This window comes from Ranitomeya variabilis, chromosome 5 (genome assembly GCF_051348905.1).
Source record: "Ranitomeya variabilis isolate aRanVar5 chromosome 5, aRanVar5.hap1, whole genome shotgun sequence".
Taxonomy (NCBI): domain Eukaryota; kingdom Metazoa; phylum Chordata; class Amphibia; order Anura; family Dendrobatidae; genus Ranitomeya; species Ranitomeya variabilis.
In genome coordinates this window covers 537,748,407-537,774,270 of record NC_135236.1, presented here as the reverse complement: position 1 = coordinate 537,774,270, position 25,864 = coordinate 537,748,407, and the positions used below count along the sequence as shown (strand labels likewise).

The 25,864-nt window shown below is 45.3% G+C and overlaps 1 protein-coding gene across 1 annotated transcript in view; it reads left to right on the top strand.

Annotated features, from left to right (window-relative positions):
- The first annotated feature begins 1,677 nt into the window (after positions 1 to 1,677).
- LOC143775093 (uncharacterized) overlaps positions 1,678 to 25,864 on the top strand; it is a 184,014-nt gene continuing 159,827 nt past the window's right edge. The window contains exons 1-6 of the mRNA XM_077262932.1: positions 1,678 to 1,734; positions 2,413 to 2,437; positions 2,484 to 2,568; positions 18,801 to 18,994; positions 20,145 to 20,261; positions 22,011 to 22,095. Of these exons, the coding sequence (XP_077119047.1) occupies positions 1,678 to 1,734; positions 2,413 to 2,437; positions 2,484 to 2,568; positions 18,801 to 18,994; positions 20,145 to 20,261; positions 22,011 to 22,095 (563 nt within the window). The remainder of the gene's footprint in view (positions 1,735 to 2,412; positions 2,438 to 2,483; positions 2,569 to 18,800; positions 18,995 to 20,144; positions 20,262 to 22,010; positions 22,096 to 25,864) is intronic.

Genomic DNA, 25,864 nt, shown 5'->3' with positions numbered 1-25,864 from the left:
GACTTTCTGACATCATACACAGTTGTGTGAGCATGGCCAAGGTATTGACTACATCACACTGCATTGCGATACTTACCAAATGCAGAACGGACCCGAGCCGGGGCATTGGCCCAGCCATCCCACAACGCTGCGGCCACCTCATTCCAAAGCCTCCGGATCGTCACATTGTTGGCGTGCAGTGGATCCCTGGTGTCCCACAATGCGACTCGCTCGTGAACCAGGGAGATGAGGTGTTCATTCTCAATTAGGTCCTCATCCTCCTCTGGAACCTAACAACAAAAAGGACATTAATATTGGAGGCATTCACATACGGAAGACAGAAAACAGAATCAGAGGAATGGCATGAATATTGAAATAAAAAAAATCACTGGTGCTGAAGCCAAAGGGAAAGAAAGAGAGAAGTAGAAAGAAATGAAGATTCCAGAATTATAAAGTGAGGATACAATACACATTCAGCCAGCTATACTTACACGATGCCGCCGTGTTGCCCGGCCGTGACTACGCTGCTCCTGCCCAGTCTCCTGCTCAGTGTCTTCCGCTGTAGAAGAAGTGGTCTGAAAAAGGGAAAATATACATTGTCATATGTGTAGATGTGACAGTGAATACTTACCAATCTGAGGAGGTGAATACTCACTTCGCTGACATGTTCCCCTTGTGCAGGCCCAGGCGTTTCCTCATCAGAAGCAGAAGACATTCTGATGTGTGCAGAAAGAAAGGAATGACAGAAATTAGGGCACATAGACACAGATTATAGAAAAGAAATGCTTTGGATAGGATATACTCACATAGTTCTGAGGCTTGTTTGCTGATCCAAGGGGCTGTGGGGCGTCTCGTCTGCAAGGCAGTCTGCTGACTAGTGACCTGCAAATGTCCACTTCCTCCCTTTATCACCTTCTATGTGGGGGGTGGCTTATCAGTGTCTAGACATGTTTTTCTCAATTGAGACGCATGCGTCGGCAAACGCAAGCAAACGCATGTACTGGAAAATGCATGCGTTTACATAGACTACAATGCGTTTTTTGGGCGCAAACCTTGCGCAATCAGCCGCATGCGTTTCCAGGCGGCAAATTGACGCCTCTAAAAATTACTACATGTTGCATTTCCGCGCCAAGACGCAGACGGCTAGACGACGCATGCGTCGTCAAACGCGGCAAAACGCGAACATAGAAAAACGCATGCGTCGATAATGTTAAAGATAGGAATACACAACGCATGCAGATATTTGCGGAAGAAACGCTGCGGACACAACCGCAAATGTGAAAGCGGCCTTAGTCTCAATAAAGCTTTTTTCACTTTGAATATATCAGCTGTGTGTGCACTATTATTGCGCTCTTTCTTTTTCCTCTATTTACAAATGATCTAGAAGTTCTCTTTTACAATTAAATCCTGATTGAATTCTTTAGTTTTAATTCCGTCTCATAAAAATGTTATCTCGAGTCCTCGCCTTTGTTGGACATATTACAAGGGTTGTTAGGATGATGCATAAAAATACAAAGCCAATCCTCACCGCTCCCCCACTACACCAACCCCACTGTGTTGGCCTACAGCCGGCACATGCCCGAGTGTGGAATGTCGTCACTAATTACAGACAGGAAGAGCATCATTTCGGAAAGGAATGGGCTTGTATAAGTGCTGGACCCTTTTTTACCCTATGGTACTGAGCTTACCTGAGGCTTGATGGTCTGCAAGCTGTCCATGTATCTTCTAAGTGTAATTAGCACTTTTCACAGTGTGGTGAGAAAATCTTTCTGGACTAACTTAAAGTGAACCTGTCACCAGGTTTGGCTGATATACGATACGGCCACCGCCTTTCAGGGCTTATCTATACCATTATATAGTGCTGCAGATAAGCCCCCGATCCGACCTGTAAGATAAGAAAAATAAGTTTTATTATACTCACCTGGGGGGCGGTCCGATGGGTGTCGCAGGTCCGGGTCCGGCACCTCCCATCTTCTCATGATGGCCGCCCTGCTGCTTGCTTCATGGCTCCCCAGCACCGCGCTCCAGCACAGGTATACTTATCTGCCCTGTTGAGGGCACAGTACTGCAGTGCGTAGGTGCCGGGCCTCTGACCTTTCCTGCCACCTCCGCACTGCAGTTCTTTCCTCTGCCCTCAACAGGGCAGATAAGTATGCCTGCGCATGGCTATGATGCAAGCAGGAGGGCGGCGATCATAAGAAGATGGGAGGCGCCTGACCTGGACCTGCAGTACCTATCGGACCGGACCGCCCCCGGGTGAGTATAATAAGACGTATTTTTCTTATCTTTCAGGTCGGATCGGGGGCTTATCTGCAGCATTACAGAATGCTGTAGATGAGCCCTGAAAGGTGATGGCCGCATCAGCCAAACCTGGTGGCAGGTTCACGTTAATTGTCTTCATAAAACATTATATCATCTGTGTTAAATTACTAGACTTGTAAAGACTTGATTGAAAGAGGCAAGAAAATTTCATATAATGAAACATTTTGTTTTTCCGTCAACAGATCCTATAAAAATCCGCAATTCCAGCTATGACCAGGTTATGGATAAATCAAAACAGCGCGGAATGTATATCAGCGAGGACGGCAGGTAAAGTCTTAAAGAATTTCTGATTCTTCACAATTGGTCCTCAGGCTGTCCTACTGGAAGTGGAAAAATAGAATATATATATATATATATATATATATATATATATATATATATATATATATATATATATATATATATATATATATATATACACATACAGTTGTTCTCAAAAGTTTACATACCCCAGCAGAATTCAGAAATTCAGAATTGTTGCTTTCCTGGCCTTTTTTTCAGAGAATATGAATGATGACACCCAACCCTTTTCTCTTCTCATGGATAGTGGTTGGATGAGGCCATTTATTAGCAAACTACTGTGTTCTTTCTTTTTAACCCCTTCACCCCCGGAGCTTTTATTGTTTTTCGCTCCCCTCCTTTTCAGAGCCATAACTTTTTTATTTTTCCGTCAGTATTGCCATGTGAGGGCTTCTTTTTTCCAGGACGAGTTGTTCTTTTGAGTGGCACCATTGTTTTACCATGTTGTGTACTAGAAATTTTGAGAAAAATTCCATGTGCAGTGAAATTGCAAAAAAGTGCAATCCCACACTTGTTTTTTGTTTGGCTTTTTTGCTAGGTTCACTAAATGCTAAAACTGACCTGCCATTATTATTCTCCAGGTCATTTTGAGTTCATAGACACCAAATATGTCTAGGTTCTTTCAAATTTCAAACTTTACTAAAAAAAAAAAAAAAAAAAAGAAATTGCGCCATTTTCCGATACCCATAACCTCTCAATTTTTCGTGATCCGGGGGTTGGGTGAGGGCTTATTTTTTGTATACCGAGCTGACATTTTTAATGATACCATTTTTGTGCAGATACGTTCTTTTGATCGCCCGTTATTGCACTTTAACCCCTTCATGACCCAGCCTATTTTGACCTTAATGACCTGGCCATTTTTTGCAATTCTGACCAGTGTCTCTTTATGAGGTAATAACTCAGGAACGCTTCAACGGATCCTAGCGATTCTGAGATTGTGTTTTCGTGACATATTGGGCTTCATGTTAGTGGTAAATTTAGGTCGATAATTTCTGAGTTTATTTGTGAAAAAACGGAAATTTGGCGAAAATTTTGCAATTTTCACATTTTGAATTTTTATTCTGTTAAACCAGAGAGTTATGTGACACAAAATAGTTAATAAATAACATTTCCCACATGTCTACTTTACATCAGCACAATTTTGGAAACAATTTTTTTTTTTGCTAGGAAGTTATAGGGGTTAAAATTTGACCAGTGATTTTTCATTTTTACAACAAAATTTACAAAACCATTTTTTTTAGGGACCACCTCACATTTGAAGTCAGTTTGAGGGTTCTATATGGCTGAAAATACCCAAAAGTGACACCATTCTAAAATCTGCACCCCTCAAGGTGCTCAAAAAAACATTCAAGAAGTTTATTAACCCTTCAGGTGTTTCACAGCAGCAGAAGCAACATGGAAGGAAAAAATTAACATTTAACTTTTTAGTCACAAAAATGATCTTTTCGCAACAATTTTTTTATTTTCCCAAGGGTAAAAGGAGAAACTGGACCACGAACGTTGTTGTCCAATTTGTCCTGAGTACGCCGATACCTCATATGTGGCGGTAAACCACTGTTTGGGCACATGGTAAGGCTCGGAAGGGAAGGAGCGCCATTTGACTTTTTGAATGAAAAATTATCTCCATCGCTCGTGGACACCATGTCAGGTTTGGAGAGCCCCTGTGTGCCTAAACATTGGAGCTCCCCCACAAGTGACCCCATTTTGGAAACTAGACCCCCCAAGGAACTTATCTAGATGCATAGTGAGCACTTTAAACCCTCAGGTGCTTCACAAATTGATCCGTAAAAATGAAAAAGTACTTTTTTTTCACACAAAATTTCTTTTAGCCTCAATTTTTTCATTTTCACATGGGCAACAGGATAAAATGGATCCTAAAATTTGTTGGGCAATTTCTCCTGAGTACGCCGATACCTCATATGTGGGGGTAAACCACTGTTTGGGTGCACGGCAAGGCTCGTAAGGGGAGGCGTGCCATTTGACTTTTTGAATGAAAAATTATCTCCATCGCTAGTGGACACCATGTCAGGTTTGGAGAGCCCCTGTGTGTCTAAACATTGGAGCTCCCCCACAAGTGACCCCATGTTGGAAACTAGACCCCCCAAGGAACTTATCTAGATGCATAGTGAGCACTTTAAACCCTCAGGTGCTTCACAAATTGATCCGTAAAAATGAAAAAGTACTTTTTTTTCACACAAAATTTCTTTTAGCCTCAATTTTTTCATTTTCACATGGGCAACAGGATAAAATGGATCCTAAAATTTGTTGGTCAATTTCTCCTGAGTACGCCGATACCTCATATGTGGGGGTAAACCACTGTTTGGGTGCACGGCAAGGCTCGGAAGGGGAGGCGTGCCATTTGACTTTTTGAATGGAAAATTAGCTCCAATCGTTAGCGGACACCTACAAGTGACCCCATTTTGGAAACTAGACCCCCAAGGGAACTTATCTAGATGTGTGGTGAGCACTTTGAACCCCCAAGTGCTTCACAAAAGTTTATAACGCAGAGCCGTGAAAATAATAAATGTGTTTTCTTTCCTCAAAAATATTTTTTTAGTCCAGAATTTTTTAATTTTCCCAAGGGTAACAGGAGAAATTTGACCCCAAAAGTTGTTGTCCAGTTTCTCCTGAGTACGCTGGTACCCCATATGTGGGGGTAAACCACTGTTTGGGCGCACGTCAGGGTTTGGAAGGGAAGTAGTGACATTTGAAATGCAGACTTTGATGGAATGGTCTGCGGGCGTCACGTTGCATTTGCAGAGCCCCTGATGTGCCTAAACAGTAGAAACACCCCACAAGTGACCCCATTTTGGAAACTATACCTCCCAAGGAACTTATCTAGATGTGTGGTGAGCACTTTCAACCCCCAAGTGCTTCACATAAGTTTATAACGCAGAGCCGTGAAAATAAAAAATAATTGTTCTTTCCTCAAAAATTATGTTTCTCCTACGCCTCATTGGGGGACACAGACCGTGGGTGTTATGCTGCTTGCCACTAGGAGGACACTAAGTGATACAAAGAAAGTTAGCTCCTCCCCTGCAGTATACACCCTCCAGCTGGCCCTCAGCTAACCAGTTCTTGCTTAGTGTCTGTAGGAGGCACTTGGGTCTGTTTTCAGACCCCAACTTTCTTATTTTAATTTAAATTTTTATTTTTTATTCAACGGAGTGAAGGGGGCGACGGATCCTTTTTTATAGGACCCGCTCTCCCCCGAACCAGCAACAGGCGAGCACGGCGAGTATACCTCCCCGTCCCTCTCCTGCGACGCGGGAGCACGCCAATTTTTACTGGGGCGACGGGCTTCCATCTTTGGTCCCGATCTCCCTTCCCCCTGCAAGACGGCGAGCACATAGAGCCTGCTCTAATGTTCCTCTCCGGTGGCCCGACATACCCATGGCGTTGCATACTTGCGGCAGAGCCCAAAAGGATTACAGAAGAGGATGAGGATGGAGCGCGCAGGGACAGGGGGACCTGCATTACCGGACCGTGAGTACATCAGGAGTTCCCCTCCTGCGCTCCGGATCGCTTTGCGGCCGCGCCACCGCACCGCCGGGCAGGCCGGAAATTTAGTCCCCGGCTTTTCAGCCGGAGTAGGCCGCAGTGGCCTCTATGGGGTAGGCGCCGGCGGTACTTGCGGCAGAGCCCCTGGGGAGAGGCGCCGGCGGTCGGGATCTGCGGCGGTTAGCGTCGCTCCGTTGCGGCCGCCGCGCATCCCCAGGCAGGCTGGAAAGTTAGTCCCCGGCTTTTCAGCTGGAGTAGGCCGCAGTGGGCACATCCCTCCCACGGCCGTAACCCCGCCCCCTATATCGGCGCTTCTCGTCTGGGACGAGAGGCGCCCTGCAGATCTCGGGGGCCATTCTTCCTCACGCTGCCTGCGTGGAAGATGCGGTCCTGGGGGTGCCACTGGCCGGTATGCCAGCGGCAATCACTCGGCGCGCGGCCCGCCGACGCGCTCCACCGGCAGGCTCCATAAATTTAGTCCCCGGCTTTTCCAGCCGGACTAGGCCGCAGTTGAAATCCCCTTCAGGGGCGAAGGTGCCTTCACGGTCCCGATGGGCTGAACTTCGTGGATGTACAGAAGCCCCTCTCCATGGTCCGGGCAGCCCCCACTGTCCCACCACTGTGAAAGCGGATAACACAAGGAGGCAGATGGTTCCTCTCCACCTCCCTAACAAGAGAGATGACGGATTGAGGTTTATCCCTCCATCCCTGCAATACCCGACATCCGCGGCGGCTCCATGCCGGGACGCGCACCGTTGGTGAGTGGATCCTGCCAGCGATGGGCTTCTGCAGCGGCATATTCACAGGCAGTCTCAGGCTTCCCTGTGGCCCACCTCCCTGAGGTAACGCTCCAGCTGGCTACAAAATTTAGCTCCTGGCTTCGGCCGATGTGTAGGCCGCACCACAGACTGTGGCGCCTTAAGGCGGCTCTGAATTTTTTTCCTGGCGTTTTTTCGCCTGGCACGGAAGCGCTTGATTTTCTCGAGCAACGGGTGACCACCCCTAACTTCTACGCTGGCGCCGGCTGCAGAAATTTACGCCCCGGCTTGGGCCTATTCATGGAAGTCTCGAGGCTCCGCCCACGTCGTGTCTGTGGCTCCGCCCCCGGAATTGGCGTTTCTCGCTCGCTGCGAGATTTTACCTAAAAGTCACACGACCAGTATTCTCTGGTCTTAAAGGCACGTGACCAGTATTCCCTGGTCTTAAAGGCACGTGACCAGTATTCCCTGGTCTTAAAGGCACGTGACCAGTATTCCCTGGTCTTAAGGGACATGACCAGTATTCCCTGGTCTTAAGGGACATGACCAGTATTCCCTGGTCTTAAGGGACATGACCAGTATTCCCTGGTCTTAAGGGACATGACCAGTATTCCCTGGTCTTAAAGGCACGTGAACAGTATTCCCTGGTCTTAAAGGCGCGTGACCAGTATTCCCTGGTCTTAAAGGCGCGTGACCAGAATTTCAGGGTCTTAAAGACACGTGACCAGTAAGTATCCCCTGGTCTTAAACGCACACAGTATTCCCTGGTCTTAAAGGCACACGACCAGGATTCCCTGGTCTTAAAGGCACACGACCAGTATTCCCTGGTCTTAAAGGCACACGACCAGGATTCCCTGGTCTTAAAGGCACACGACCAGTATTCCCTGGTCTTAAAGGCACACGACCAGTATTCCCTGGTCTTAAAGACACACGACCAGTATTCCCTGGTCTTAAAGGCACACGACCAGTATTCCCTGGTCTTAAAGGCACATGACCAATCCGAAACTGGTCATAAATGAGGAGCCCTCTGCCGCTGATCCCAGTTTATCCCAGTGTAACAAGTTCCCTCAGTCTAAACTCCCTCGTAGAGCTTTTGCCATCCAGTCCGGATATGCGAGTCACTGGATAGAAGCCTCTACGTGGGATGCTATGCCTGGTCTGATTTTTAAGGGCGACAGGCACTTTAAAGGGCGCCGGTCTCCCCACACCATCAACAGACGGGCACATGAAGGTCGCTTCCAGGTATCCTTTTTCTGCATCCAGGTCTAACGCCAGACAACCTGTCCTGTCCACCCGGAGACCTGAACTCTGTGGATGTACAGAGGCACCCTTTTTTCGGGCGTCTGAGCACCCCCCTCTGCATCACCACTATTTAACAGAAGATGCAAGAAGGCCAATGTTCCCTCTCCACTTCCCTGTTAGGAGGATGGTGGATCGAGGCTCCTAATTTTTAACTCTATGACCTGCTGGAAGCAGCGGCGCATTCTGCCACTCGGCAGATTAACCGGGTGCAATCTCCTGTGGTTTACCTACCAGTATCCCTGCCCGATATGTCCTCAATTAAAAATGCCACGCTCTGTCGAATAGCAAATCTGGTTTGTTCCGTTTTGCGGCTACGGGTCCAGCCCTCTACCCTCCATAGCCGCCGCATGGATTGCTAGAGCAACGGTCTCCTGCCTGGAGACCTTAACTACTTTGATCACACCAGTACCCCTTTCCTGAAGACAGTTCAGCTGGTCAATCAAATTTTTCAGCGGGAGACTAACCAAGGATCGTACATTCCTACAGCCCCGACCAACAGTGAAAGGGTTGTCCAGGACAGTCTAGATCTACGGGATCTTGGTTCCTAAAAAGGGATCGAGAAGTAGGTCCGATCCCGGACCTCAAACTTCTAACAACTTTTTCACAAGGTTCTTCTTCTTCGAATGGAGTTCCTCCGCTCAGCTATTACTTCAACAAAAAAGGTGCAGTCTCTGGCATCCATCGACATTCGGGATGCCTAACCTCTTCAAAATTCCTTTGCTTTTCCATTCGTGAACAGCATTTAAGTCACGACCTTGTCCTTCGGCCTTGCTACCGCACCCAGAGTGTTCGCAAGGGTCATGGCGGCTGTCATCTTGCACCTAGAGGCGTGGCCGTTCTGCCCTGTTTGGCCGACTGTTTACAAGCCCTTGCAGGACTACGCTGAGTCGTCTATATCACTTGTGATATCCTCTCACCTGGACTGGAAGCTAGACTTAGACAACTTCTCATTTCCAGCCCAGCAGATATCCTTTTTGAGGATGATCCGGTATTCTTCCAGAAGGGTGGTGAATTTCCCTCCAGACAAGGTCATGGTTTTTCAACAGGGAGCTCGCGCTCTTGCTCACTCATCCCCTCATTTCATTCGATTTGCTGGGAGGTTTCTTAAAAAAAAAAAAAAAAACAACAACAACGGAGACGACAATGGAAGCAGTTTCCTTCGCTCCGTTAGTTTTTTCAGCAAGTCAAGCAGCCTTTCGGACGATAGTCTCTGAGCTCTTTCTTCATCCGGGGTTTTTTTCTCCCGGTTCCATGGTTACTAGTAACTTCCACTGCCAGGCCTCTTCTCCCGATCATTGCTCTGGAGATCTCAAAGGTAGTCCTATAGTAGGTCCACTACCTTATGGCGGGTCAACCTAGCCGATTTCAATTGGACAGCGCCACGGCTGTGTCATAAGTCAATCATCTAGCGAGTACCCACGTTCAAGCGCCTTGGCCAAGGTACCTCACATGGGCCGAGATCTATCACTCGGTGATCTTGGCAGTACATGTCCCAGGAGTAGAACTCTGGGCTGCGAACATATTTAGCTGTCAGGGTTTCACCTCAAGTGAGTGTGAACTTCACCTGGAAGTTCTTCCATCAGACCCGCCTTCACTGGAGCTCTACAGTTGTAGTTCGGATGGCGTCCTGACTGATCGCCTGTGTACTCGAGTTTGTTGTTCGGCCTCGAGATCCAAGAGCCATCGCACTGCATGCTCTGGTTATTCCGTGGTACCAGTTTCCACTTCCGAGAGTTTTTTCAGAAGCAGAAAGGACCCCAGTGATCCTCGAAAATCCGCACTGACCACGTCAGTTCGCTTGCGGAGCTGATAGCTTTCTGTCTTTCTGCAACAAAACTGCAAGTAGGGACCACCTCGCAGGATGTTTTCACATGTAGTTCTTCCTTATTGCATACCGTTAGATCATTGGGATCTATTCTATTAGGGAAGGTCGCCCCCCTTTTTTTCTCGGCGATATCCTCATCCTGACGAGTCTTCGGGGCTAACGGGTCTTTTCAGACCTTTTTCCCTTATTTCCTTCAAGGCAAGGTGGTATTGTATCACTACTGTCATGAGGGCATATGTCATGGTTCCCAATGGCAAGGGAACGTCAGAGAACTTAAATAACAGACTAGCTCTTGGGTGATGGAATCTCGAGCTGACCGTGAGCTAAACCTACCACACAACTAACAGTGGCCGGGTGACGTACCTACGTTTTATCCCTAGACGCCCAGCGCCAGCCGGAGAACTAACTAACCCTAATAGAGGAAAAAACAGACCTGGCTTACCTCTAGGGAAATTCCCCCAAAAAGGAGACAGAAGCCCCCCACATATATTGACGGTGAGTTCAGAGGAAAAGACATACGCAGTATGAAGGTAGGTTCAGCAAAGCGAGGTCCGCTTACTAGATAGTAAGAAGATACAATAGGGAACTTCACGGTCAGCTGAAAACCCTATTAAAATACCATCCAGAAATTACTTTAAGACTCATGTGTCAACTCATGACACCGGAGTGGTAATTTCGGCCCACAAGAGCTTCCAGCTACAGAAACATAACATAACTGTGAACTGGAACAAAAATGCAAACAAACTTAGGACTAAGAGTCCAACTTAGCTGATAGTAGTCTAGAAGCAGGAACATGCAACAGAAAGGCTCTGGTTACATTGATGGCCGGCACTAGAATAACTGAGCAGCAAGGCTAAATAGGATACTCCCATATCCTGATGGAAACAGGTGAACAGAGAAAGTGAAGCACACAAGTCCAGTACCACCAGTGACCACCGGGGGAGCCCAAAAACCAAATTCACAACAGGCATAGTTCTTCCCTCATCTCTTTTGGCACCAGTCCACAAAATGGAATGGGTTCCCCATATTCCGAACGAAGCGAGTGCTTTGAGTAGGTACGTCTTGAGGACGGCGTCCCTCCCAAGGTTGGACACTGTATCTTGGGTTTCCTAACGGTAAGAGGAAGGCTTCCTGACGTTTACAGGAAGGGTTTGGCCGTCTTCATCGGCCATTTAGCCTGGTGTATTCTTTTCTCCATCCAGGAGTCCTTCTGTGTTAGATGACAGCCTATCTCCCTGTCTATCGTGGGTTCTAGGCACCAGGCGTCGACAAGACACGCCTGCAAGCTTGCGGATTCGTCCAGTCCGCATGCATTCTTGAAGCATTATAATTCCCAGACTTCCACAGATGTGGCTCTGGGCAGGCGGACTCTGCAGGCCGCGGTGGCGCACTTGTAAGTAGCAGTTACACAGGGCCTGATCTGACGTTGTCCCCACCCAGGGACTGCTTTGGTACGTCCCACGGTCTGTGTCCCCCAATGAGGTGTAGGAGAAAGAGGGATTTTTGTGTACTCACCGTAAAATCCTTTTCTCCGAGCCAATCATTGGGGGACACAGCTCCCACCCTGGTATTGGCTTATGCTTGTGTTTTTATAATCCGATATGCTATACTCTCATATATGATATGACATGCTGTAAGCTAATATGTTGTTACTGATCTCCTACTGCTTTTTACACCGAACTGGTTAGCTGAGGGCCAGCAGGAGGGTGTATACTGCAGGGGAGGAGCTAACTTTCTTTGTATCACTTAGTGTCCTCCTAGTGGCAAGCAGCATAACACCCACGGTCTGTGTCCCCCAATGATTGGCTCGGAGAAAAGGATTTTACGGTGAGTACACAAAAATCCCTCTTTTAGCAAGTAATTTTTTATTTTCGCAAGGATAACAGGAGAAATTGGACCCCAATAGTTGTTGCCCAGTTTGTCCTGAGTACGCTGGTACCCCATATGTGGGGGTAAACCACTGTTTGGGCGCACGTCGGGGCTTGGAAGGGAGGGAGCACCATTTGACTTTTTGAACGCAAGATTGGCTGGAATCAATGGTGGCGCCATGTTGCGTTTGGAGACCCCTGATGTGAATAAACAGTGGAAACCCCTCAATTCTAACTTCAACACTAACCCCAACACACCCCTAACCCTAATCTCAACTGTAGCCATAACCCTAATCACAACCCTAACCCCAACACACCCCTAACCACAACCCTAACCCCAACACACCCGTAAGCCTAATCCCTAACCCTAATCCCAACCCTAACCCTAATCCCAACCCTAACCACAACTGTAACCCCAACACACCCCTAACCTTAACCCTAACCACAAGCCTAATCTTAACCCTATTTCCAACCCTAGCCCTAATTCCAACCCTAACTCTAATTCTAACCCTAAGGCTATGTGCCCACGTTGCGGATTCGTGTGAGATTCTTCCGCACGATTTTTGAAAAATCTGCAGGTAAAAGGCACTGCGTTTTACCTGCAGATTTCCAGTGTTTTTTTGTGCGGATTTCACCTGCGGATTCCTATTGAGGAACAGGTGTAAAACGCTGCGGAATCCGCACAAAGAATTGACATGCTGCGGAAAATACAACGCAGCGTTTCTGCACGGAATTTTCTGCACCATGGGCACAGCGGATTTGGTTTTCCATAGGTGTACATGGTACTGTAAACCTGATGGAAAACTGCTACGAATTCGCAGCGGCCAATCCGTTGCGGATCCGCGGCCAATCCGCTGCGTATCCGCGGCCAATCCGCTGCGGATTCGCGGCCAATCCGCTGCGGATTCGCAGCCAAATCCGCACTGTGTGCACATGCCCTAACCCTAACCCTAGTTCTAACCCTAGTAGAAAAAGAAAAAAAAATATTTTATTTATTTTTATTATTGTCCCTACCTATGGGGGTGATAAAGGGGGGGGTCATTTACTATTTTTTTTATTTTGATCACTGTGATAGGCTATATTGCAGTGATCAAAATATATCTGAAACGAATCTGCCGTCCGGCAGATTCGGCGGGCGCACTGCGCATGCGCCCGCCATTTTGGAAGATGGCGGCGCCCATGGAGAAGACGAACGGTCACCGGGAGGCCCGGTAAGTATCAAGGGGGGTGACCGGAGCACAGGGGGAGCGGACAGGACGACGGGGGGAGCGGACAGGACGACTTAGGGGGGCGGACCACATAACGGAGGACTGGGGAGGAGATCGGTGGGTGTGGAGGGGTACAGATTAGGTTTTTCAGCCATGGCCGATGATATTGCAGCATCGGCCATGGCTGGATTGTAATATTTCACCGTTTTTTTGGGTGAAATATTACAAATCGCTCTGATTGGCAGTTTCACTTTCAACAGCCAATCCGAGCGATCGTAGCCACGAGGGGGTGAAGCCACCCCCCCCCCCCCTGGGCTGAAGCACCACTCCCCCTGTCCCTGCAGATCCGGTGAAATTGGAGTTAACCCTTTCACCCGATCTGCAGGGACGCGATCATTCTGTGACACAGCATATGCGTCACAGGTCGGATTGGCCCCGACTTTCATACGCTGTGTCACAGGTCGGGAAGGGGTTAATGCAGTGTTGCAACGACCAAACAAAACCACGTAATTCTGGGGTTTTGACTTTTTTCTCGCTATGCCGTTTATCAATCCGGTTAATCCTTTTTGTTATTGATAGATCGGGCGATTCTGAACTCGGCGATACCAAATATGTGTAGGTTTGATTATTTTTTTTATTATTATTGTTTCAATTTTAATGGGGCAAAAGGGGGGTGATTTGAACTTTTATATATATTTTTATTTTTTTCATATTTTTAAAAACTTTTTTTTTTACTTTTTGCTTCAAGGCTAAAAGCTGCCACAACTTGATTGGCTCTGCTACATAGAGGCGATGCTCAGATCGCCTCTATGTAGTAGAATTACTGCATTGTTATGAGCACCGACCATCCGGCATCAACAACCAACAATCCGGCATCAGCAACCATAGAGGTCTCAAGGAGACCTCTGGTTGTCATGCTGACGCCTGATCATGGCCGGAAATGCGTTAAATGCCGCTGTCAGAGTTTGACAGTGGCATTTAACTAGTTAATAGGTATGGGCGGATCATGATCCGCCCACGCCTATTGTGGGCACGTGTCAGCTGTTCAAAACAGCTGAGATGTCCCGACTTTGATGCGGGCTCACCGTCGGAGCCCGCATCAAAGCGGAGTTGCTGCCTTTGGACGTACTATTCCGTCCGATGGCTGAAAGAGGTTAAATAATAATGACAACCCAAAACATCCAAATGACCCTGATCAAACGTTCACATACTCTGGTGATTTTGGCCTGATAACATGCACAGACGTTGACACAAATGGGTTTGAATGGCTACCAAAGGTAACATCCTCACCTGTGACCTGTTTGCTTGTAATCAGTGTGCGTGTATTATGGCTGAGTGAGTTTTTGGGATCTAGACAGACTCTTCCATCTTTCATCTAGCCACTGACGTTTCTACATTGAGTCATGGGGAAAGCAAAAGAATTGGCAATGGATCTATGGGAAAAGGTAGTTGAACTGTATAAAACATTAAAGGGATACAAAAAGATATCCAAGGAGTTGGTAATGCCAGTCAGCAGCGTTCAAACTGTTTTTAACAAATGGAAAATCAGGGGCTCTGTAAAAACAAAATCACGATCAGGTAGACCAACAAAAATGTCGTCCACAACGGCCAGGAAAATTATTTGGGATTCAAAGAGAAACCCACAAATAATATCAGCTAAAATACAGGACTCTCTGAAAACTAGCAGTGTGGCTGTTTGAAGGTGCACAATAAGGAGCCACTTGAAGAAAAATGGGCTGCATGGTCGAGCCGCCAAAAGAAAGCCATTACTGCACAAATGCCACAAAGTATCTCACCTACAATGCGCAAAACGGCACATAGATAAGCCTCAAATCTTCTGGAACAAGGTACCGTATTTTCCGCTTTGTAAGATGCACTTTTATTTCCCCCAAATTGGGGGGGAATGGGGGTGCGTCTTACAATCGGAATAGTGAAAAAAAATAGGGAAAAAGAAGAAAATATTGCTTACTGAGGGGTTGGCGGTGGCTGCGGAGCAGACTGGTAGGAAGCAGGGTCACCGGTGGGGCAATGGAGCAGGCCTGGAGCTGGGGGTGGCGGCGCGGCCATCTCCGGTGTTTGTCGCTGTCATCTCCGGTATTCGGCTGTGCGCGGGTGACATAATGCTCGCCGGCGCCATTGCACTTCCGGAATTCGGAATCCGGAGTTTCCAGTTTCTAGAATGAGTGCCTGTGTCTACCACACAGGACTTCAAGAAAATGGCCGCCGATCCAGTGCATGCGCAGATAATTCTCGCTGTTACTGAGCTCTCGATCTGCGCATGCGCTGCAGTAGACCAGCAAATACCAGTAGCTGGCAGCATGGAGAATTCTGGGCTCCGCCGCACACTGAGCCCTAAAGCAGAGGGGGGAGAGAGGCATGATTCTCCTCCTCCTTTGCAGGGAGAGATATTGATTGGTGGAGGGAACTGTTGCTGAGCTGTCTCCACCAATCAGATAGCTTATCCCTGCACAATGGATAGTGTAACACTTGTTATTTACACTAGTCCGAGATCCTTGGGAGAGGTGAGTACACATTGGAAGTAAAGCATAACCCCCATCATCCTTCAGAATATACTGTACCAATGGGTGTATTCAGACGAATGATGGGGGTTGCAGCCATATTTGGTGTAACATCCTCCATAACAGTGCGTCATCAGCAGATCCCCCCAATAATTGTTTACCTTGCGGATCCCCATAACAGTGCGTCATCAGCAGATCCCCCAATAATTGTTTACCTTGCAGATCCCCATAACAGTGCATCACCACAAATCCCCATAACAGTGCGTCATCTGCAGGTCTCTCAATAAGTGTGTACCCTGCAGATTCCCCATACCAGTGCGTCACCACAGATCCCCATAACAGTGTTATCCCCAAAAACTTCTTGTTCAGTTGAATACAGTACATTTTTGCCTAACACCACTAGATCAACTTGTGATTTTTGGATGTGCAGCCCATATCTTTTCTACAGCGGTAGTATTCATTCATATTCTCAGTTACAATGCCCCCATAAATAAATATGAAGGACAGAGCTGACAATTGTTTCAGTACTGTATTTTGTTGCAGAAAAATACCGTACAGTTAGCTGCTGCATAGTGCGCATTTTTCAAGAATGTCAAAGCAGAAAAGGCATGCATATAAAATTCCCTTTAAACTGGAGGTTATAAAATACGCTGAAGAGCATGGGAACTGAGCAGCAGAGAGACATTTCGGACCGCCTCCAACTGAAAAATAAGAGAGTGGAGGAAACAGGAGGATGAGGTGCAAGAAGCAGGAAAAAGCAGATCTGGTCTTCGTAGGCGTGGTGCAAAGTGGCCAGAGTTAGACGTGGATGTAAAAGAGTGGATCATAGGCCACAGAAATAATGGCCTTTCGGTCTCAGCGAAAATGATCATATGCGAAGCCAAGCGGATTGCTGCTGAGAAAGGCATCAAGGACTTCACTGGATCACCATCATGGTGCTTCAGATTTATGAAGAGATGTGGCCTTGCTATGCGCACCGAAACTAGAATTGCGCAAAAAATGCCACAAGAATATGAAGCTAAGATTCTGTCTTTCCACAAGTTTGTAATTGACAGCAGAAAGAAAAATGGATATGAATTAGGCCAGATTGGGAATATGGATGAAGTCCCTCTAACCTTTGACGTGCCATCCAACAGAACTGTTGAGGCAAAGGGTGCCAAAACGGTAACGGTAAAAACTGCAGAACATGAAAAAAAAACACTACACAGTTGTGTTGTCCTGCTGTGCCGATGGCACGAAACTACCACCAATGTTAATTTTTAAAAGAAAGACCATGCCCAAAGAAGCTATCCCACGAGGAGTTGTTGTGCACGTTCACGAGAAAGGATGGATGGACGAGAACGGAATGAGACTGTGGGTTGATAAAGTGTGGTCCAATTGTCCTGGAGGACTTCTGAAAAAAACAGCCCTGTTAGTGCTAGACCAGTTCAGGGCACATATTAGTGAAAACACAAAAAAAGTGTTTAAAGAAGTGAAGACCCATCTTGCGGTAATTCCTGGGGGGCTTACCAGCCAGCTGCAAACTCTCGATGTTTCTATAAACAAGTCGTTTAAAGTCTACATGCGAAAAGAGTGGAATAAATGGATGGCTGCTGGCAATCATGACCTGACACCAACTGGACACATGAAGAGGCCCACTATCACTCAAGTTTGTGAGTGGGTGAAGACATCATGGCAATCATAAAAGGATGAAACGGTTATAAGTTCATTAAAAAAATGTGGGATTAGCAATGCCTTAGATGGCACCGAAGATGGTATGCTATATGAGGACAGTGAAGAAAGTGACACTAATGACTGTGTGGACCTGAGCTTCCTAAACTCTGACAGCAGTGATGAGGAATTCCTGGGATTCACTAGAAGATTGTGGTGCCTGAGGATTAAAGTTTCTCCTCACTTGTTAGCCAGAACATGGCTTTTGTCGTTACTTACGGTACATGGGACTGTTCTTACATGTTACCCACAATGCTGCTGTTGAGTCTATTATGTTAAAATAATATTTTGTTATTTAATTAAAGGTTTTTGCACACTATTTGGCTCAAAATATATTTTTTCTTATTTTCCTCCTCTAAAACCTACGGTGCATCTTATAATCAGGTGTGTCTTATAAAGCGAAAAAAAATACGGTAATCTGTAGTGATGAGACCAAAATGGAATTTTTTGTCCACAAACATAAACGTTACATTTGCATAGAGGTCAACAAGGCCGATGAGGAAAGGAACACCATTCCTACTGTAAAGCACGGAGGTGAATTGCTGATGTTTTGGGGATGTGTGTGAGCTGCAAAGGCACAGGAATCTTGGTCAAAGTTGAGGAAAAGATGAATGCAGCACATTATCAACAAATACTGGAGGCAAATTTGCAATCATGCGCATGGGACGTACTTGGACGTTCCAACATGACAACAATCCAAAGCACAAGGCCAAGTCGATCGGTCATTGGCTACAGCAGAACAGAGTGAAGGTTCTAGAGTGGCCATCTCCGTCTTCTGACCACAATATCATTGAGCCACTCTGAGGAGATTTCAATCGCGCGTTTCATGCTAGACAGTCCAAGAATTTGCAGGAACTGGAGGCTATTTGCCAAGAAGATTGCGCATCTTTACCATCTGAGAAAATAAAGAACCTCATCCATAACTACCACAAAAGACTTTAACTTGGCATAGATGTTGAGGGGTTAATACACAGTATTAAGAAATGGGGTATGTATACTTTAGATCAGGGTCATTTGGATGTTTTGGGTTGACATTATGATTTAAAAAGAGAAAACAGTAGTTTGACAATAAATGGCTTCACCCAACCGCTAATCATGAATGGAGAAAAAGTTTTGGTGTTTTCATATTCTCTGAAAAAAGGCCAAGAAAGCAAAAATTCAGCCAGGGTATGTAAACTTTTGAGCACAACTAGATGTTTACCTATATGCATATATTCGCTATATAATGTATTTATTAACCATATATATGTTTACTGATTCACTGACAAAGAAAATCTTGATTGGTTCTGATCTGCACTGTATCCTGCAACCAGCTTGATAAGCAGGTTGCTCCTGTGTGTACATAGGGATTGTCATCTTAATTCTCTGGAGCATCACTGGGAAAAGCGATGTTCTTCAAGCTGTCCATGTAACTTCTACATGTAATTAGCATTTTTCATAATGTGGTGAGAAAATCTATTTGGACTAACTTAATTGTCTTCAAAAAACATTTTTTTCTCCATCAACAGATGCTGTATACGTGCCCAAAAGTCAGATGAAGCAAATCCGGATCGGAGCAAATATTGGTTAGATCGAGAGGTTTTCAATAAATTAACCGCGCAAAAGAGAGCTGAAGTCCTTGGCGGCTTCCGCCGCTTGACTGTACTACGGAGGCCACAGGATGAAGAGCAGTCCAATATTGCGGCCAGCATGCAGCCAGCGGGTAAGGAAAGGGTGAATCAAACACCCGAAAACCCCGCCCATATGACCGCAAACCTGTCCCGCCAAATTCAGGTGACAGGTTCCCTTTAAAGATGAGACGTATCCATACATCCCAGGTCAATAAGGCACGAGTCACAGGGACGTTTGGATACGTCCAAGGTGGAAAAGGGGGTTAAAGAGAGAGGGGAAAGTGAGGGTATCAGATCATACCATCCTCCCTTGTAATTACAGACCTCAGACAAAGCTGGAGTCACCACAAAGTGGTGTCATAATACGTTGGGATCTCAGGATTTTATCTCTGTTTTTATACACCCTAAAATCTTGTTTGCTTTTGCGGCTGCTGCTTGACATTAAGTACTGCTGCTCATCTTACTTGTAACGAGAATACCGAAGTCCTTCTTTTGATCTGTAGTCCCGAGTATACTCCCATTTAATGTATGTGCAGGAATAATGTAGGTTTGGCTGCTCAAGTTAGTGTCCTTTAGCAAACACATGGGATGTCTCCATACCTACAAATATTAAATGAGACACCTGGTCTCCATTTTAATTGCCATTCCACACCCCCGAGGTGGGGATATTTGATCATCCAGTCCCACCCATCTGACTGCTCACAAAACCCGGCCCTGATTCGTCTCATTAATATTCTCAGCACTATACTGGCTGGAGCCTGCTTTCTTGGGCTTACTTTACCTAAGCTACCAACCTCAGGGATACATATGTTCCCTCAAGGACCAGTCCGGCGGCCATCTTACTGGTGATTTTACATAAATATTGTAATTCTGAATGTAATGATAATAAGACTGCTGGAAAATCTTCTGCACAGAACAGGGTTAGGGTATTGTGATTAGTGATGAGCGAGCATGTTCGCATAAGGTGTTATCCGAGCACGCTCAAGTGCTAATAGAGTACATCCTGCGTGCTCGAAAAATAAGGGTGAGTCGCCGCAGCTGCATGCCCCTCTTGTGTACGACAGCCACAATACATGCAGGGATTGCCTGTTTGTTAGGAATCACTATTATTGGTGTATGACAATTGCAATATTTCCGATCTATTAATTTAAAAAATATGAAGACAATAATATGGAAAATGAAAAAAAAAACAACATTTTTTCAATAATGATTTATTGTATCCTTATCGTAATAATGATCTAGAAGTTCAAAAGAAAAAGAAGGTCAAGCGGGCACCACCACAACATCTAGACAGTTCCCCTGACGAAGCTACCGTGTGCAGCGACACGCGTAGGCAGACAGCTGGCTCCAGCCTTCCTAGTGAGTATACGCTATGTAATTATGCTGTTTTGTATTGTGGGTAATGCATGTATCGGGTATATAGGTGGGGAAGCCCCCATCAGTATATATATATATATATAGATACAGACTGTATACCAGCATATGTCTTTTCAACCTGGTATGGTAACTGATAGAGGTCACATGAAAACAAGCCTTTTTTTGAGTCACAGGCGGATTAATCCCATTTATTCATTGCAGCACAGGATTAATAGAGTCTATGTGCCAGGACCTAGTGGGATTTCATGGTGGACAATTTATTGACTACTGCAGAAGATACCTGTTTTCTAACATTTCAGACAAATTTAAGGGGGACTCGACACCGATACCTGATACGGATGCATGTGCATTGCTCATATTGTATGAATTGTATGATACTCACTGGGTGGACCTTAGGGATTATTTTTCCTGTGAGCCAGCTATTTTTCGTGTCCTCATATACTGAGGACATTGAACATGTTTGGGTATGTTTTTACATGCTGTTTTCAATGTTTTTATGTCCAGAAGCACTGTAAATTAGTCTCAATAAAGCTTTTTTCACTTTGAATATAACAGCTGTGTGTGCACTATTATTGCGCTCTTTCTTTTTCGTCTATTTACAAATGATCTAGAAGTTCTCTTTTACAATTAAATCCTGGTTGAATTCTTTAGTTTTAATTCCGTCTCATAAAAATGTTATCTCGAGTCCTCGCCTTTGTTGGACATATTACAAGGGTTGTTAGGATGATGCATAAAAATACAAAGCCAATCCTCACCGCTCCCCCACTACACCAACCCCACTGTGTTGGCCTACAGCCGGCACATGCCCGAGTGTGGAATGTCGTCACTAATTACAGACAGGAAGAGCATCATTTCGGAAAGGAATGGGCTTGTATAAGTGCTGGACCCTTTTTTACCCTATGGTACTGAGCTTACCTGAGGCTTGATGGTCTGCAAGCTGTCCATGTATCTTCTAAGTGTAATTAGCACTTTTCACAGTGTGGTGAGAAAATCTTTCTGGACTAACTTAAAGTGAACCTGTCACCAGGTTTGGCTGATATACGATACAGGCACCGCCTTTCAGGGCTTATCTATACCATTATATAGTGCTGCAGATAAGCCCCCGATCCGACCTGTAAGATAAGAAAAATAAGTTTTATTATACTCACCTGGGGGGCGGTCCGATGGGTGTCGCAGGTCCGGGTCCGGCACCTCCCATCTTCTCATGATGGCCGCCCTGCTGCTTGCTTCATGGCTCCCCAGCACCGCGCTCCAGCACAGGTATACTTATCTGCCCTGTTGAGGGCACAGTACTGCAGTGCGTAGGTGCCGGGCCTCTGACCTTTCCTGCCACCTCCGCACTGCAGTACTTTCCTCTGCCCTCAACAGGGCAGATAAGTATGCCTGCGCATGGCTATGATGCAAGCAGGAGGGCGGCGATCATAAGAAGATGGGAGGCGCCTGACCTGGACCTGCAGTACCTATCGGACCGGACCGCCCCCGGGTGAGTATAATAAGACGTATTTTTCTTATCTTTCAGGTCGGATCGGGGGCTTATCTGCAGCATTACAGAATGCTGTAGATGAGCCCTGAAAGGTGATGGCCGCATCAGCCAAACCTGGTGGCAGGTTCACGTTAATTGTCTTCATAAAACATTATATCATCTGTGTTAAATTACTAGACTTGTAAAGACTTGATTGAAAGAGGCAAGAAAATTTCATATAATGAAACATTTTGTTTTTCCGTCAACAGATCCTATAAAAATCCGCAATTCCAGCTATGACCAGGTTATGGAAAAATCAAAACAGCGCGGAATGTATATCAGCGAGGACGGCAGGTAAAGTCTTAAAGAATTTCTGATTCTTCACAATTGGTCCTCAGGCTGTCCTACTGGAAGTGGAAAAATAGAATATATATATATATATATATATATATATATATATATATATATATATATATATATATATATATATATATATATATATATATATATATATATATATATACACATACAGTTGTTCTCAAAAGTTTACATACCCCAGCAGAATTCAGAAATTCAGAATTGTTGCTTTCCTGGCCTTTTTTTCAGAGAATATGAATGATGACACCCAACCCTTTTCTCTTCTCATGGATAGTGGTTGGATGAGGCCATTTATTAGCAAACTACTGTGTTCTTTCTTTTTAACCCCTTCACCCCCGGAGCTTTTATTGTTTTTCGCTCCCCTCCTTTTCAGAGCCATAACTTTTTTATTTTTCCGTCAGTATTGCCATGTGAGGGCTTCTTTTTTCCAGGACGAGTTGTTCTTTTGAGTGGCACCATTGTTTTACCATGTTGTGTACTAGAAATTTTGAGAAAAATTCCATGTGCAGTGAAATTGCAAAAAAGTGCAATCCCACACTTGTTTTTTGTTTGGCTTTTTTGCTAGGTTCACTAAATGCTAAAACTGACCTGCCATTATTATTCTCCAGGTCATTTTGAGTTCATAGACACCAAATATGTCTAGGTTCTTTCAAATTTCAAACTTTACTAAAAAAACAAAAAAAAAAGAAATTGCGCCATTTTCCGATACCCATAACCTCTCAATTTTTCGTGATCCGGGGGTTGGGTGAGGGCTTATTTTTTGTATACCGAGCTGACATTTTTAATGATACCATTTTTGTGCAGATACGTTCTTTTGATCGCCCGTTATTGCACTTTAACCCCTTCATGACCCAGCCTATTTTGACCTTAATGACCTGGCCATTTTTTGCAATTCTGACCAGTGTCCCTTTATGAGGTAATAACTCAGGAACGCTTCAACGGATCCTAGCGATTCTGAGATTGTTTTTTCGTGACATATTGGGCTTCATGTTAGTGGTAAATTTAGGTCGATAATTTCTGAGTTTATTTGTGAAAAAACGGAAATTTGGCGAAAATTTTGCAATTTTCACATTTTGAATTTTTATTCTGTTAAACCAGAGAGTTATGTAACACAAAATAGTTAATAAATAACATTTCCCACATGTCTACTTTACATCAGCAAAATTTACAAAACCATTTTTTTTAGGGACCACCTCACATTTGAAATCAGTTTGAGGGTTCTATATGGCTGAAAATACCCAAAAGTGACACCATTCTAAAATCTGCACCCCTCAAGGTGCTCAAAAAAATATTCAAGAAGTTTATTAACCCTTCAGGTGTTTCACAGCAGCAGAAGCAACATGGAAGGAAAAAAATAACATTTAACTTTTTAGTCACAAAAATGATCTTTTCGCAACAATTTTTTTATTGTCCCAAGGGTTTGTCCTGAGTACGCTGATACCTCATATGTGGGGGTAAACCACTGTTTGGGCACACGGCAGGGCTCGGAAGGGAAGGAGCGCCATTTGACTTTTTGAATGAAAAATTGGCTCCAATCTTTAGCGGACACCATGTCGCATTTGGAGAGCCCCCGTGTGCCTAAACATTGGAGCTCCCCCACAAGTGACCCCATTTTGGAAACTAGACCCCCCAAGGAACTTATCTAGATGCATGGTGAGCACTTTAAACCCTCAGGTGCTTCACAAATTGATCCGTAAAAATGAAAAAGTACTTTTTTTTCACACAAAATTTCTTTTAGTCTCAATTTTTTCATTTTCACATGGGCAACAGGATAAAATGGATCCTAAAATTTGTTGGGCAATTTCTCCTGAGTACGCCGATACCTCATATGTGGGGGTAAACCACTGTTTGGGCACATGGTAAGGCTCGGAAGGGAAGGAGCGCCATTTGACTTTTTGAATGAAAAATTATCTCCATCGCTAGTGGACACCATGTCAGGTTTGGAGAGCCCCTGTGTGCCTAAACATTGGAGCTCCCCCACAAGTGACCCCATTTTGGAAACTAGACCCCCCAAGGAACTTATCTAGATGCATAGTGAGCACTTTAAACCCTCAGGTGCTTCACAAATTGATCCGTAAAAATGAAAAAGTACTTTTTTTTCACACAAAATTTCTTTTAGCCTCAATTTTTTCATTTTCACATGGGCAACAGGATAAAATGGATCCTAAAATTTGTTGGGCAATTTCTCCTGAGTACGCCGATACCTCATATGTGGGGGTAAACCACTGTTTGGGTGCACGGCAAGGCTCGGAAGGGGAGGCGTGCCATTTGACTTTTTGAATGGAAAATTAGCTCCAATCGTTAGCGGACACCATGTCGCGTTTGGAAAGCCCCTGTGTGCCTAAACATTGGAGCTCCCCTACAAGTGACCCCATTTTGGAAACTAGACCCCCAAGGGAACTTATCTAGATGTGTGGTGAGCACTTTGAACCCCCAAGTGCTTCACAGAAGTTTATAACGCAGAGCCGTGAAAATAATAAATGTGTTTTCTTTCCTCAAAAATATTTTTTTAGTCCAGAATTTTTTAATTTTCCCAAGGGTAACAGGAGAAATTTGACCCCAAAAGTTGTTGTCCAGTTTCTCCTGAGTACGCTGATACCCCATATGTGGGGGTAAACCACTGTTTGGGCGCACGTCAGGGCTCGGAAGGGAAGTAGTGACATTTGAAATGCAGACTTTGATGGAATGGTCTGCGGGCGTCACGTTGCATTTGCAGAGCCCCTGATGTGCCTAAACAGTAGAAGCACTCCATAAGTGACCCCATTTTGGAAACTAGACCCCCCAAGGAACTTATCTAGATGTGTGGTGAGCACGTTCAACCCCCAAGTGCTTCACAGAACTTTACAACGCAGAGCCGTGAGAATAAAAAATCATTTTTCTTTCCTCAAAAAAGATGTTTTAGCAAGCAATTTTCTATTTTCACAAGGGTAACAGGAGAAATTGGACCCCAACATTTGTTGCCCAGTTTGTTGTGAGTACGCTGATACCCCATATGTGGGGGTAAACCACTGTTTGGGCGCACGTCAGGGCTCGGAAGGGAAGTAGTGACATTTGAAATGCAGACTTTGATGGAATGGTCTGCGGGCGTCACGTTGCATTTGCAGAGCCCCTGATGTGCCTAAACAGTAGAAACACCCCACAAGTGACCCCATTTTGGAAACTACACCCCCCAAGGAACTTATCTAGATGTGTGGTGAGCACGTTCAACCCCCAAGTGCTTCACAGAAGTTTACAACGCAGAGCCGTGAGAATAAAAAATCATTTTTCTTTCCTCAAAAAATATGTTTTAGCAAGCAATTTTCTATTTTCACAAGGGTATCAGGAGAAATTGGACCCCAATATTTGTTGCCCAGTTTGTTGTGAGTACGCTGATACCCCATATGTGGGGGGTAAACCACTGTTTGGGCGCACGTCAGGGCTCGGAAGGGAAGTAGTGACATTTGAAATGCAGACTTTGATGGAATGGTCTGCGGGCGTCACGTTGCATTTGCAGAGCCCCTGATGTGCCTAAACAGTAGAAACACCCCATAAGTGACCCCATTTTGGAAACTAGACCCCCCAAAGAACTTATCTAGACGTGTGGTGAGCACGTTCAACCAACAAGTGCTTCACAGAAGTTTACAACGCAGAGCCGTGAGAATAAAAAATCATTTTTCTGTCCTCAAAAAAGATGTTTTAGCAAGCAATTTTTTATTTTCACAAGGGTAGCAGGAGAAATTGGACCCCAATATTTGTTGCCCAGTTT